This window comes from Leptomonas pyrrhocoris (assembly GCF_001293395.1).
Source record: "Leptomonas pyrrhocoris isolate H10 chromosome Unknown, whole genome shotgun sequence".
Classification (NCBI taxonomy): Eukaryota; Euglenozoa; class Kinetoplastea; order Trypanosomatida; family Trypanosomatidae; genus Leptomonas; species Leptomonas pyrrhocoris.
This window is the reverse complement of record NW_015438370.1, coordinates 425322-438194: the sequence shown is the minus strand read 5'-3', so window position 1 is coordinate 438194 and position 12873 is coordinate 425322. Positions and strand designations below refer to the sequence as shown.

At 55.7% G+C, this 12873-nt stretch overlaps 2 protein-coding genes across 2 annotated transcripts; both read left to right on the top strand.

Moving 5' to 3' along the window:
* Positions 1–2569: 2569 nt before the first annotated feature.
* ABB37_06431 (putative pteridine transporter ft5) lies at positions 2570–4770 on the top strand (the record flags this gene model as incomplete). Its single annotated transcript, XM_015804751.1, has 1 exon — positions 2570–4770. The coding sequence occupies exon 1, from the start codon at positions 2668–2670 to the stop codon at positions 4768–4770; it is 2103 nt and encodes a 700-aa protein (XP_015656729.1). The 5' UTR covers positions 2570–2667.
* Positions 4771–7159: 2389 nt separating this feature from the next.
* On the top strand, positions 7160–12547 carry ABB37_06430 (hypothetical protein; the record flags this gene model as incomplete). Its single annotated transcript, XM_015804750.1, has 1 exon — positions 7160–12547. Exon 1 carries the CDS (start codon positions 7493–7495, stop codon positions 12545–12547), a length of 5055 nt encoding a protein of 1684 aa, XP_015656728.1. The 5' UTR covers positions 7160–7492.
* Between the last annotated feature and the right edge of the window lie 326 nt (positions 12548–12873).

Below are 12873 nucleotides of genomic sequence, written 5' to 3'. Positions count from 1 at the left end.
CTGTCTCTCTTCACATTGTGGGTCCGGTAGTTGTGTTCCATCGACACTTCCAAATGGGAAGCAGTGGAAAATGCAAGAAATGATTCGGCGACTCCTATTCAGCTGCGGCGCCCCTCTTCAAGTCTTGACGAGCAAAGGAATGCGTTTCGCCCCCGCATATCTGTCCTCGTTGTTCTTTATCCTTTTCAGCATTCGCATTCCCGTTTTTCTATATGTATTGGTGCGTATTTTTAGGTTTTCCGCCTAGCCAGTGGTACCTCTAAAAAATAAAACATTGATCCTTTGTATGTATGTGTGTGTGTGCCTTGGTGCGCAAGCGATGATTCTGTTCTTTCCTTTCGCTTCTAGTTCCTTTCTTCCGCTCCGGCGTTGTCGATGCGGACGAGCTCGGCGCATCACTGGCCGCCCCAGCTTGTTCGAAACGTGCGCAACCCTTTCCTTTCTCTTTTTTGACCTGTTGCCGTTCCGCGCTTGGGTGCCTTGTTGGAACTGTTTTATATGGAATATCACTCGTTGCGTGGTGTACGTCATGGACCCATCCTCGGGCGTCGTCACGACGACTCTCGGCGTAGCCGCATCGGTGTACGCAGCGACACACACACGCACACACTTCGCCTTTTTCCCTTTCCTTTTCTCTTTACTGAATTTTCTTCTTTTTTTTCTCCGCCATTGATTTCGTGCGTGCGTGTTTTCCTGGTTTTCTCTCTTCGTCGTTCTTTATTCTCTTTTGCTGTTCTCCACGCGTACTCCCACCGAAGCAAAAAAAATAATAATAATAATGAAAGCAGAGACGTGTTACCCTCTTGCACATCGCGTAGGGACTTTCTGTCGAGCTCCGCGGCAGCCGTTCATCCCTGCGCGTAGAGGCGAACGGCTGCCGCCAATCCTCCGTTTTTCCTCTTCTGCATTACTATTTTTCTTCTTAGTTCCTCCGTGTGAATTCTTCTTCGTCTTCTTCTGTTTCTTTCTCGTGTTGTTGCTCTTCCTCGCCCTCATTCCTCGATTGTACACGGACTCGAGAGCGCAAGACACAACACAAAAGCAAAGCAAAGTAAAAACAAAGAGAAAACTGCCACAGTACGTTTGTCTTTCTAGTTTCTCGTGTACGAGGAGTGCACATGCCGTCAGATCTTATGTTTTACACTTCTTCCTTGTTGCTGCAGTTGTGGTGGTGGAGGTGGTGGTTATGCTGGGTGTGATGCTGGCGCGTGCTTTGGGTTTGTTTACTTGTTATTATTAGTGTTGTTGCACTCGATGGTGCCACGCACTGCTTTCTTTTGCTGTTGTTGGCGTGTCGCCTTCACCGCATCCAGGCACCGGTGAACACACACGCGAAAACGAATTCGGCCACTCGCAGAAGAAGAGCGCATTGTGAAGCGCCGTTTACCTTCCTCTTCTTCTTTACATGCGGTATCGATTCTCCTGTGTTTATTTTTTTTTTAGTTTTACCTTTGTACATTCATTTACTTGTTTTGTTTTATTTTCCTTTTTGTTCAGACGCTGATTCTTTGTTTGATGGCCGCTTCTCCTCTGCTCGGGGGGTCTTTCTCTGCCTCTCAACGCTACGCTACTGTCCTTATTCGTGCGTGTGTGTGTGTGTGTGTACTGCGCAAAACGTACTGCAACATAAAAGCAGTAAGTTTTTTTTTTTTGAAAGCAAGAAAAGGAATCACCTTGTGCGCTGTTGCTGCTGTTGGTTAGTTTGTTTGCCTTTCATTTCATTCATCTTCCGATCATCGTTTCGTATATATCTATATATCTGCATCTGCGGTCCTGTGAAGCTGAAAAGGAAATGAAAAAGAAGCTCTTCACAGGGGGGAGATGTAGGAAACATCGTTTTTTTCCTTTTGTGTCTCTCTCTCCTTCATTTTCAATCTATCTATTTATCTATTTATATATATATATATAGATATATATGCCTTTCTCTTTGTAATTCGTTTCCTTCGTGTCTTCATCATTATTGCGCTGTGTTGTAACTTTTGTTTTTCCTCCCCCTTTTGTCGTTCATCGACGCGGCGAGCTCATTCACGATGCTGGATGGCGCGATTGTGCGGGGGTTGCGTTCGGGGGGTGCAGGTGCCTTTAGCACGTGAGACCACTCCCCTCCCAAGCAAATAATAATAACAATGAAGAAACAAGAGGAGACAGCGAAGACGGGCGTCTCCCTGAAGTGCATGCATTTCAGTGTATCAGGCGAAAAAAAAAGCCACGACAAGGAGTGCGTCTTCAATACGATGGTGTTTCTTGTCGTTGCTGCTCTTTCCTCTCCCTTTTCTCGTTTTCCGGACAAGAGGAAACAGGCGTCCTCTGCGGCACCGCTGCACACCACTTGCATACGTGCTTTTACTATGAGTAGGCGTATGTCTGTGTGTGACAGGAAGCGCGCTATCACGAGTGTGTGAGTGCCAGCGTTACGCTGACAACTCCTCCTCCTCCTACGTAGCCTTTTTATGAAAGCATCTAACGCGATGCGTCCTTGCACTTGTTAGAAATCTGTGTGTTTGCGGCACCAATTCCCCCTCCCCCCTCCTCCTCTCCTTTCTCTTTTCCCGACCGTTGGGCCTCCGTAGAAGTCCTTCCCAAACGTCACGCTGAAGATACTCCCACATACACATCGACACACGATAAAAGAAGAGGCGAATCAAAGGAAGGAAGGGAGAGTAAACGATGCGTTCCAATAACCGCGGCACCTCCCCGGCGGCGGAGGTAATCATGGACGAGAGCAGCTCCTCCACGCCCAACGACAGCGCTCCCTCCGGCGGCGGCGACTACCACCAGAAGGCATTGGTGACGAACGAGCAGGACTACGTGCATCCGGAGTCGATGGGCATCGCCAACTGCGCCCCGGTGATCCTCCGCATCCCGTTCTACGGTCGCAGTGTGCAGTACCTCGGACCGAAGGTGCCCAGCATGCTCGCCATTTGCAACTTCATGCAGCGAGGGCTGGCAAACAACTTGATCAACTACTCCAAGTTCGCCATGTTCCGCTCCCGCTTCGGCATCTCCGCTGAGCGCTATCAGCGCCTGGCCGGCATCGCAGGTCTGGGCTGGTCGCTGATGGCCTTCACCGCCGTCTTCACAGACACTTTCGCCTTCGTTTTCCACACGAAGCGGTGGTACCTGGTGATTTCCTGCCTGCTCGGCTTCGCCTTTGCCCTCGGCTTCGCGCTGCTGCCGGCGCAGCAGTCCTCTGCGAACACCGGAGCCGCCTTCATGTTCCTGACGGTGTGGAGTATTGCGAATGTGATCATCCTGGTAGCCGGTCAGTACAGCCGTCTGCTCCGTAAGTCCCCCCGCGCCGGCCCGCCGCTGGTCGGCGTCGTCTACAGCTGCATTATGATTGGAGGAATTATCTCGGCCGGGGTGCAGGGCCCGCTGTCCGACCGCAACCTGCAGCAGGTGGGGATGTACATCGCCGCCGTGGCGCAGCTCGTGCCCGCCGCCTTCTTCGCCATGAACTGGCTGCAGGAGAAGACGAACGAGAAGGAGCGACTGGAGGACTGCGAGAACAACTACCAGCAGGCCTTGATCGAGGCACGGCGCTGGGACGAGGAGCACGGTCTGTCCTCCTCCACGGAGAACGAAGAGGGCGACGACAGCGGCGGTGTCGTGGTGAAGAGGCTAGACGCGGACGACGAGGAGAATGACTCGCCGCGTGCGCCGGTGGTGGCGGCAGCGCTGGAGGACGAGCTGGACAACAACAACCCTCCGCCAACCGCAGCCGCCCACCCCGACGGAGCCCCGCCGCGCCGCGTTGATCAGGTCGTGCGCGAGGAGCCCCGCATCACCCGCGTTCTTCTCGGCATCATCGAAGTGAACCACACCGTGGTGACCGACAACTGGAAGATCGTGTTGTACTGTGTTGTCATGACCGCTGGTGTGATTGCCATGACGGTCGTCACGGTTCTCGGGAACAGCTACGACCTCCTCTACTGCTCGATTGCTGTCTCCGTCGTGTGCATCCTGCTCGCGTTCTACTCCCTGCCGCTCGCGATTGCCAAGGCGAATGTGTATATCTTTTTGCAGCAGCTGTTCTACCTGCAGCTGCCGGGGGCGCTGGACAGCTTCTACATGGCGCCGGCATCGTGCCTGCCCGAGGGGCCGCACTTCACCTACACCTTCTACACCACCGTCGGCAGTATCATCGGCAACGTGGGCGGTTTGATCGGGGTCGCGCTCTTCACCTACGTCTTCTCCAAGATGAGCTACCGCGTGACGATGGTGGTTGCGACGATAGTGCAGATCATCGCCTCCATCTTCGACCTCATCATCGTCAAGCGCTGGAACGTGGCGATTGGCATCCCGGACCACGCCATGTACATCCTGGGCGACCAGATCGTCTACCAAACCTGCTACTACCTCTCGTACATGCCGATTGTGCTGCTGCTGTCGCGGCTGCTGCCACGCGGCACGGAGTGCATGGTGATGGCTGTCATGTCTAGCCTCGGCAACTTCGGTGCCGCGCTGTCGAACTCCGTCGGTGCCTTGGTGATGGAGCTTGGGTGGCCGGTGGTGGCGGACGTGGCGAACAACGTCTGCGACTTCAAGAACGTGCCCTACTTGATTCTGGTGGGCCACTTCGCGTGCCCGCTGCTCATCTTCCCGCTGACGCTGATGCTGCCGGCGGCGAAGATATCGGACGATATCGACATCGACGGGAAGGTGATTCGCAAGAAGGTGCAGGCAGCCGCAGAGGAGGAGGAAGAGGAGGAGGGACACGCGAGGGAGAACCACCCCGCTGCGTCGGAGCCGCTGCGTGAAGATCACTAGACCGCCAAAGAAAATAAAGAAAGAAGAAAGACGGGGGGGCAGTGAAACGACGTCCCGACAATTATGTATTGCTACTATTGTGTATTCGTACTTCGAGTGTGCACAAGGAGAAGTGGAGCGAGTACGTTTTCTTTTTTTTACTTTTGGGTTTGTTGTTCTGATTCATCTCTTTGACTGGTGATATATATAAGAGTATATACTATATAAAATATACTTGTATATGAGAACTCTTCCCCTCTTTCTGTTCTTCTTCTTCTTTTGATCAGCAGAACGATATCTCTTTTTTTTGCTATTCTCAACTTCTATGTTTTGGGCAAAAAAAAGAAAATACCGTTCAGCTTCTTTCTTTCTTTCTTTTGTGTTCTGTTTTTCTTTGCTATTGTTATTATTTTTCGGTTCCTTTCGTTCTTCTGTTTCGTTAATTAACATGTGTGCAGCTATTCTGGACTCTTACCATCCTCAGTAGCTCGCCTGTCAGGTTCCGTAATGCCACTCCTCCCTCTATAGTGTTTTAAGTAATATTTTTGTTTGTTTGTTTGTGTGGTGTAATCTTCTTTTCTTTTTCCCGTCCTTCATTGATCGACGTCACCCGCCCTTCTCCTGTGCCTGTGCGTGTGTTGGCCCTTGGGTGCCTACATTTTTCGGGCTGCAGTACTATTCGTAGTGTTTCTTTGATGCTGGGTTTAGTGAGCACGTATGTCCATGTGTCCATGTGTGTGTGGTGGGGGTGGGGGGGGGGGTAAGGACGGTTGACAGTCCAGGGAGCGCATCTCCGAATGCTGAGGAAATGACGACGGCAGTGCTCATACGCGCTGAGGGTCGATTGGAAATGCAAAGGCTCACATCAAGCACTCTTTCTCTCTTTACTTTAAAAAAAAAAACAACGAAGAAGAGCGGTACTTCTGACTGCAGGGTTTTTTTTTCTCTAAAGAAGAGGCCAAATGGACAGCAGTTCTTCACCTACCAGGATTCATTGTAGATATTCCGTAGATTACCGAACTTTCTGACTGCACTCAAGACTTCTGACGAACTCAAACCATTTTTTGCGATCTTTGGTTGTGATGACAGTGTGTGTGTGCGCCTCTCGGGTGCATCAGCCAGGAACAGGTCTCATCATTAATACAGTCAACAGGGTAGATTAATCTGAGGTTGCTTGCTTTTCTTTTTTCTTTTTCCTTATTCCGTTCTGTGCGTTTCTGCGTATATGGATCTTCATGAATACTGTTCTTCTTCTTTGTCAGCCGCAATGGTCCTCTTTTTTATTATTAGTATTCTTCGTTGACGGGTTCGCCTCACAGCTCGTTCTCTTTTTGATTTCCTCTCGGTCTCGACCATATTTGTGTGGGTTTACTTTTTTCTCTCAAAGTGCATTGTTGACCCACCCACCCATGCGGCTCCTTCGATATTCTGACGAGATACACTGTCGGGCTAGTTACCGAGCTGGATAACGCGTCAGCTTCTTTCCGAATAATCCCCGCGGAGGGCCGAGAGGGAATGAAAAGTAATAATAATAATAAAGGGAGAGAGAAAGGCGGAACCGTGACGCACGACGATGGTGACCCCACCCAGCAATCCGATACACGCTGGCCGTGACCTTTGGTGTGTGTGTACTTTGTATCTGTAACGCTTTCCTTTTATTTTCTCGATCAGTTGCTGTTTGTTTGTTTGCTTCGAACGAAGCGTTTTCTGAAGACGAATTTAAGATACCGACTTTTTTTCTTAATTGTTTTCTCTTTCATTAGTTTCTACCCCTGTTGTGTACGCCTTCAACAATACCTTCGTCATAAATATATATATATGTGTGTGTTCTTCCTCCTCTCCCTCCTCACTCCACGATCTTTCTATTTGTATTTTTTTGTTGTTGTTGTTGTCTTCTCTATACTCATACGTGCGACGGCGTCAGCGGAAAGATGTGGAGTGTGTTTGTCTGTGTGTGTGTCTGTGTGTGTGCTGCGGTGCTGAAGCAGCGGAAAGGTGAATCCGAAAAGCTGAGCAGAAGGCGCAATAAAAGAAACAGTACAGACAATATAGATATGCAAATGACGTCTACGGCTGTGTGTGTGTGTGCATGCGTAGTTCGACCGCCTTTTCCTTTTCTTTTTCACGAGCAAGAGCCATTCAAAAGCCGAAGCACAAGGTAGATGTGGTTGCCCTTGCAGCCAATCTCAACAACAAAAGAGAAGGGAGAGAACAATGAGGCGTTGTGGGTTTGTTTGTTTGTTTTTCAATGATCCCGTTCTCTTCTGTTGCTCTTGCTGCTGTTTCATTTGGTGAATGTCAGGAATCCAGATGTGGTTTGAGATATCAAAAAGAAAATACAAGAAAACCGGCTCTCGCTTCATCATCTTCTTTCTCTGTTGCTCTTGTTGTTCTCTCCCTTCCTTTTCAAGACTCTTCTCACCACAAAAAAAGAGACAGTCGCGTTTCTGCTGACATCATCTCTCGCAAGGCAAATCGTAAAGGTACCGAAAAAAAAACCCGACCTCTTCTCCGTTCCAATCAAATAGACAAATACAAGCACACCCATAGGATCCCCATGTGTGGGTGGATCCATCATACCATACCATAGATACACCCCGATACATTTCTAATCGCCTTGAGTGGCACACCTGAAAACGGATTGAAGCCTGGTTTCTTTTTGTAATATTTATACATATATATTACCCCTCTTTAGGTGTGCCGTCGTTTGTTCCTTTGGAATAGTGAGCCGCACACGGCTTACATGTCGTACGCGCAGCCTCCCCCGCTGCGAAGACCGCGGCCGTCGCCAGCCGTCGCGTCTGCCGACTTGAATGTTGTCTCAAGTATTCACCAGGCCAACGCCCGCCTCATCGCCGCCGCCGCCGCCGCCGCCGCGCGTTCACGCAGTCGCGACGCTGCGGCACCGCGGCGGAAACAAGGTGACGAACTTTCGATCCTCGCCGGCTCGTCACCGAGTCCGCGTGTTCCGTCGCCACCGCAGGCGGACCGTCAAGTGGCGCCTCGCTCATCGACGTCTCCACCAGCGAGTATGACGACGGCCGCTCCCTCCTTCGCCGGCTCCACGACGGCCTCGCCGCGGGAATCGACCTCGCCGTCCAGCACGCATGCACGCCCGCCTCTTCTCCTTCCTCGTCCTGCTTCTCAGCATCGCGACGTGGCGGTGCATATCGACATGTCCCCACCGGACGCACGGCCTGCAGCACCACGAATGGAGGCGAGCTCACCCGATGTTGTGCGCTTTCTATCAGAAGAGAGTGGCCCAGCAACGACAGTCATGCCTCGTCCGGCCATCGACCATCACAAGAGCCTCGAGGACGAACTAAACCGCACGCGCCGACAGCTGGAGGAGGTGCAGCGCCTCTACAGCTACGAGAAGAAGACCCACTTGCAGCAGCGCACGCGGCAGTTGCGTGCGGAGGCCGAGCAGCGCCGCACCGACGACGACGTCGTGGCGCAAACCGCGCAGCTGCTCACCGATTATGAAGAGCTGATCCGTTTTCGCGATGTGGCGAGCGCAGAGCACCTGGAGGCGGCCATGCAACGTGTCTCGCAGGAGTGGCGGCGCTGCGCCGCGGAGCTGGAGAAGACGCGCGACGACTGTGCCACCTCCTTGCTGGGTCGTCTGCAAGCGTCGTGCGCGGCGCATCAGGAGACGCTGAAGCACGCGCTGCAGCGGCACTTAGTCACCACGGCGCAGCACAACGTCGAGACAGAGGCGGCGCAGTTTCAGGCCATTGCCACGGCAGTGCAGGACCAGGTGGGGTCTTTCAAGGCTGAATACCGCGCCATCATCGAGCAGGACATGGAGGAGCGCACACGGCTGATGGATGCGCAGGCGGCACGGCGTGAGCAGCAGTGGTTGCAGTTTCTCAAAGAGGAGCACGCCCGCATGATCGCAACCGGGGAGGTAGCAGCGCGGGAGTCCAGCCGCCGCCAACTGGAGACCCTGCACGTGGCGATGCGCGACATCACGGAGCTGCGTGAAAACCTATTAAAAGAACATGCCCAGCGGCAGGCGGCGGTCGGCCGGGAATACGTGGACTCATACGAACAGCTCGCGGAGGAATACGCGGCCGCGGCGCAGGAGACGGCCGAGTACGTGCAGCGGGTGCAGCAGGAGTACGCCGACGTCATCAAACGCCTCCATGGCGAAGTGAGTCGTGTGGTAGCGGAGAAGCAGGCGGTGGAGCGCGAAGGGCGACAGGCGGCCATGCACGCGCAGGAGGCCATAGCGGCACAACAAAGCACCATAGAGACGCACGCGGAGGCGCGCTGGCAGACGCGGTTGGCAGAGGAGCGAGAGAGCCACCGTGCGGCATTGGCCCATCTCACACTCCAACACGAAGAGCGTCTTCACGAGCTGCAAGTCGCGTACAACAGCAAGGAAGCAACGTTGATGGTGCAGTACGACGCCGAGCTCTCCACGCTGCGCGACGAACTTGCGCAGCAGCGCGAGGAGCAGCATGGGCGTGCGGATGCGGTGCAGGATCGGCTTAAAGCGGCGGTGCATCGCCTCGAAGACGAAAAAGAATCGCTTTTCAAGGAAGTGATATCGCTGAAGGACCAGCTCTGTGAGGAGAAGTGTCTGCATGAGGCGGCGAAGCTGGAAGTAGGGCGCGAACAGGAAGAGCGCTTTGCGGCGCAGCTGCGTGACCTCGACGCGCGCTACGAAGCCGCGTTGCAGAAGTACAAAGCACGGACGACCACAACAGCAATAGCAGTGGAAGAAGGAGAAGACGGCAGCGGAGCCACATCGGGGTCAACGTGCAACAACGCTGCAGCCGCTGCCACTACCACCACCACCTGCGCACACGCGTTACACCGCATCGTGGAGTTGGAGGAGGAATTGCAGCAAACACAGCGCCAGCACGCCGCGGAGCTGAGCCAGGCCGTGGACGCAACAACGTCACTGTGGTCCGCACGACTGAAGGACGCGCAGCAGCGACAGACGGACGAGCGGGACGCGCTGGAAGCCCAGTACGGGCGTCTGCGACAGACACTTCTGGAGGAGGTGCGAAGGCGCGAGGAGGCGGTGGAGTCTCGCTGTGCCGCTCAGCGAGAGGCGCATCAACGGGAACTGCAGGAAGCCGTTGTTCTTGAAAAGGAAGAGGCAAAGCGGGCCTTGCAGCAGCTGCAGCGTGAGCACGACGAGCGCAGGAGTCAAACGGAGGCCGATCTGACCGCTCATGCGCAGCGTCGTGAAGACGCCGTTGCGGCGCGGGAGGAGAAGCTGGCCGAGGCAGAGGCCGACTGGCAGCGCCGTCGCGCCGACGAGCGTCATGACCTCTTAGAAACACTCCGGCAGCACGTGGCGGCCGAGTGCGCCGAGCAGCAGTGCCTGCTGCAGGAAGGCGAGGCACGGCTGCGCGAAGAGCAAGACGCGCTGGCGAAGCAGCAACTCCGTCGTGCGCACGAAATTCGTGTTGCGGTGCAACAGGAAGAGAAGACGAAGTTCGATGCGCAGCTGCACGACGCGCAGGAGCGCTGGATGCAGCTCATGGAAGCAGAAGCGCGGCAGCGCTACGCAACGTGGCAGGAGGCACGGACGGCGGAGATGGAGTCGATGAAGGCTCTCCACCAAAGCGAAGTGGCTCTTCTCCGCGGCTACTACACAGCGCAACTGCAGAGCCTGCGCAGCTGCCACGAGCACCACGGCGAGGTGCTTCGCCAGGAAATGCTCGCGCGAGAGACGGCGTGGGCCGCCGCACGAGCCGCCTCGCTGGACGCCTACGAGACGGCGGCGGCGGATCGCCTGCGAGACGTGCTGGAGCGCGAAAAGCGTGAGTGGGACGCCGCACAGCAGCAAAGGATCCAGGTCGCCGGTGCAAGCCTTGACAGCGTGGCGCAGGGTGCCGTGAGTGCGCTGGCGGCGACAGAAACCGATCGGCGGCGCGTGGAGCAGGAGCTGCGGGAGGTGTACCTCACCGTGCTTCAAGATCAGGAAAGGAAGACGGCGCAGCATCTGGCCGAGCTGCACGCGGATCATGAAAAGGACCTAGCGAAGCTGCGGCAGGACGGCGAGGAACGTTCGCAGCGACAGGCGACGCAGCTGCGGGAGGAGTTCAAACAGCGATCCGCCCAGCAGGAGGAACATCTCAAGAAGGTCGTGGCGTCGCATGAAGCGGCGATGGCAGTCCTTCGCGCTGAGCAGGCGGAGCAGCTGGCAGCGCAGCGCACCGCCGCGCAAGAGGCGCTCCTGCACGCCCACCAGCAAGCGAGCGACGCACAACGCGCACGGGAGGCGGTGACGGAAGCCGCTCGGCGTGAGGCAGACGAGGAACATCGTCGACAGCTGCACGCACTGCAGCAGCAATGTGATGCCCAGGCGGCACAGCTGATCCGCAAGGAGGCAGACGTCCACGCTCAGGCGCAGCGCATCCGTGAGGAGCAGCAGGCGGCGCTACGGCAGGAGTACGAGCGGAGTCTGGCGAGTCTGCGCGAGGCGCTAGAGGCGCGGAATAAGTCGTACGCCTCCCTACAGGCTTCCTTCTACGAGCAAGTGCACACGGAAGCCACGCGCATCAGCGCGGCGATGGAGAAGGCGTATGGGAAGTTCACAGAGGAACAGCGAACGCAACTCGCTGATCGACTGGCGGCGCAGGAAACTGCGCAGATGGAGCAGCAGCGAAGTCAGCAGGAACAGCTGGCACGTCTGCAGCAGCAGCACGAGGCGGCGCTGACGGCTCAAACAACGAAGATTCGAGACGAGCACAACAACGCATGCGCGAGGCTGAAAGCCGCCTTCGATGCGCAGCAGGCGGAATGGAAGAAGCTGCTCGAGGCAGAGCGAGCACAACGTGCGGCAGCGGAGAGCACAGTGGAAGCGCTGACTGTGCAGATAGCCCAGCTGCAGGTGACCCAAGAGCAGCAACAAGCCGCGGCCTACCGCGCGTTGGATCACGAATACCGGCATTTGCTTGACCAGGCGGTGGGGCAGCTGCAGGAGGAACGCGAGGCGGTGGCGCGGCGGTCGCTGGAGGAGGCAGAGCGGCATTTTATGTCAGAGCTGTTGCCTCTGGTGCGCCACCCGGGCGATGACAATGATGAGCAGCAGCAGCAGCAGCAGCGCACCGTGTCCTTTACGCCATCTACCTCCACCCCAACGCCGTTGCCGCCGTACGTGAGCCGAGACGTCACCCCGCCCCCGGCCTCCCCCACTCTTCGTTGGCGCACGACCCCGCCTCCGCTCTCACCGGCTGGGCCAGTTGAGTCTGCGGAGGCGGCCGCGTCTCGTCTTCCCCCTTCACCACACCCGCCAACTCCATCGGCACCTTCATCACCGCAGCAGCGAGAGAAGGATCAGCAGCGTCTGCAGCAACTGTGGGACGTCTTGGAAGTCCCGCCAGACGAGCGACACGCCTTTCTCGATTACGTACACTCACTGGAAGGCGGCGGCGCCGAAGAGGGCACACTACACGAGCCGCGGCAACGCGCGTGGACGGCAGAACTGCAGCGGTTAGAGGCGCAACTGCCACTGCTGGAAGCGCTGACGCGACGCGACTACGTGGCGCGACAACTGCGCGCTCTGCGCAGCACACCGCCGCTGGCCTCAGTGGCCGTGAACAAGTCCGCTGGGCGAAAACAACAGCAGCTGCAGCAGGAGGAGAGAAAAAAGAAATCATCAGGAAGAAAAGCGGAGGGCGAAGACCTGCCGCCGCCGGTGTACGAGCGGCTAGCGGCGGAGCTGGCGCGGCTGACGGAGCAGCTGCGGCACGACGTGACGGCGCATGAAACGCTGTACGGTCAGGTGTTCCGCTACAACGGCAGGCGCGTGATGGAGGTGATTGGAAAATGATTCTGCTTTGCGTCACCTACTTTTTGTTTATCAAAGAAAGGGGTGCTGGAGATTTGTGCCACCGACATAGAAAACACAGCGAAACACGAAGATAGCTCCCTTTTCATATATGTTTGTTTTATGTGTCACGCGAGCAGCCAGAGCGAGAGGAAACGGCGCCTTGGCCTAAAGCGTCCTTTGCACGAAAAGAAAAAAGAAGAGACGCGGGGGGGTGCATGGAGAGGCAGGAGCACCGCCTTTGGAATACTCGACTCCTCTGTCACAATACGCGTGCCCCGCTGTTGTTGCTGCGGTGGTTTCGTCACCTTTTTTTTCCTTCTTTCTCA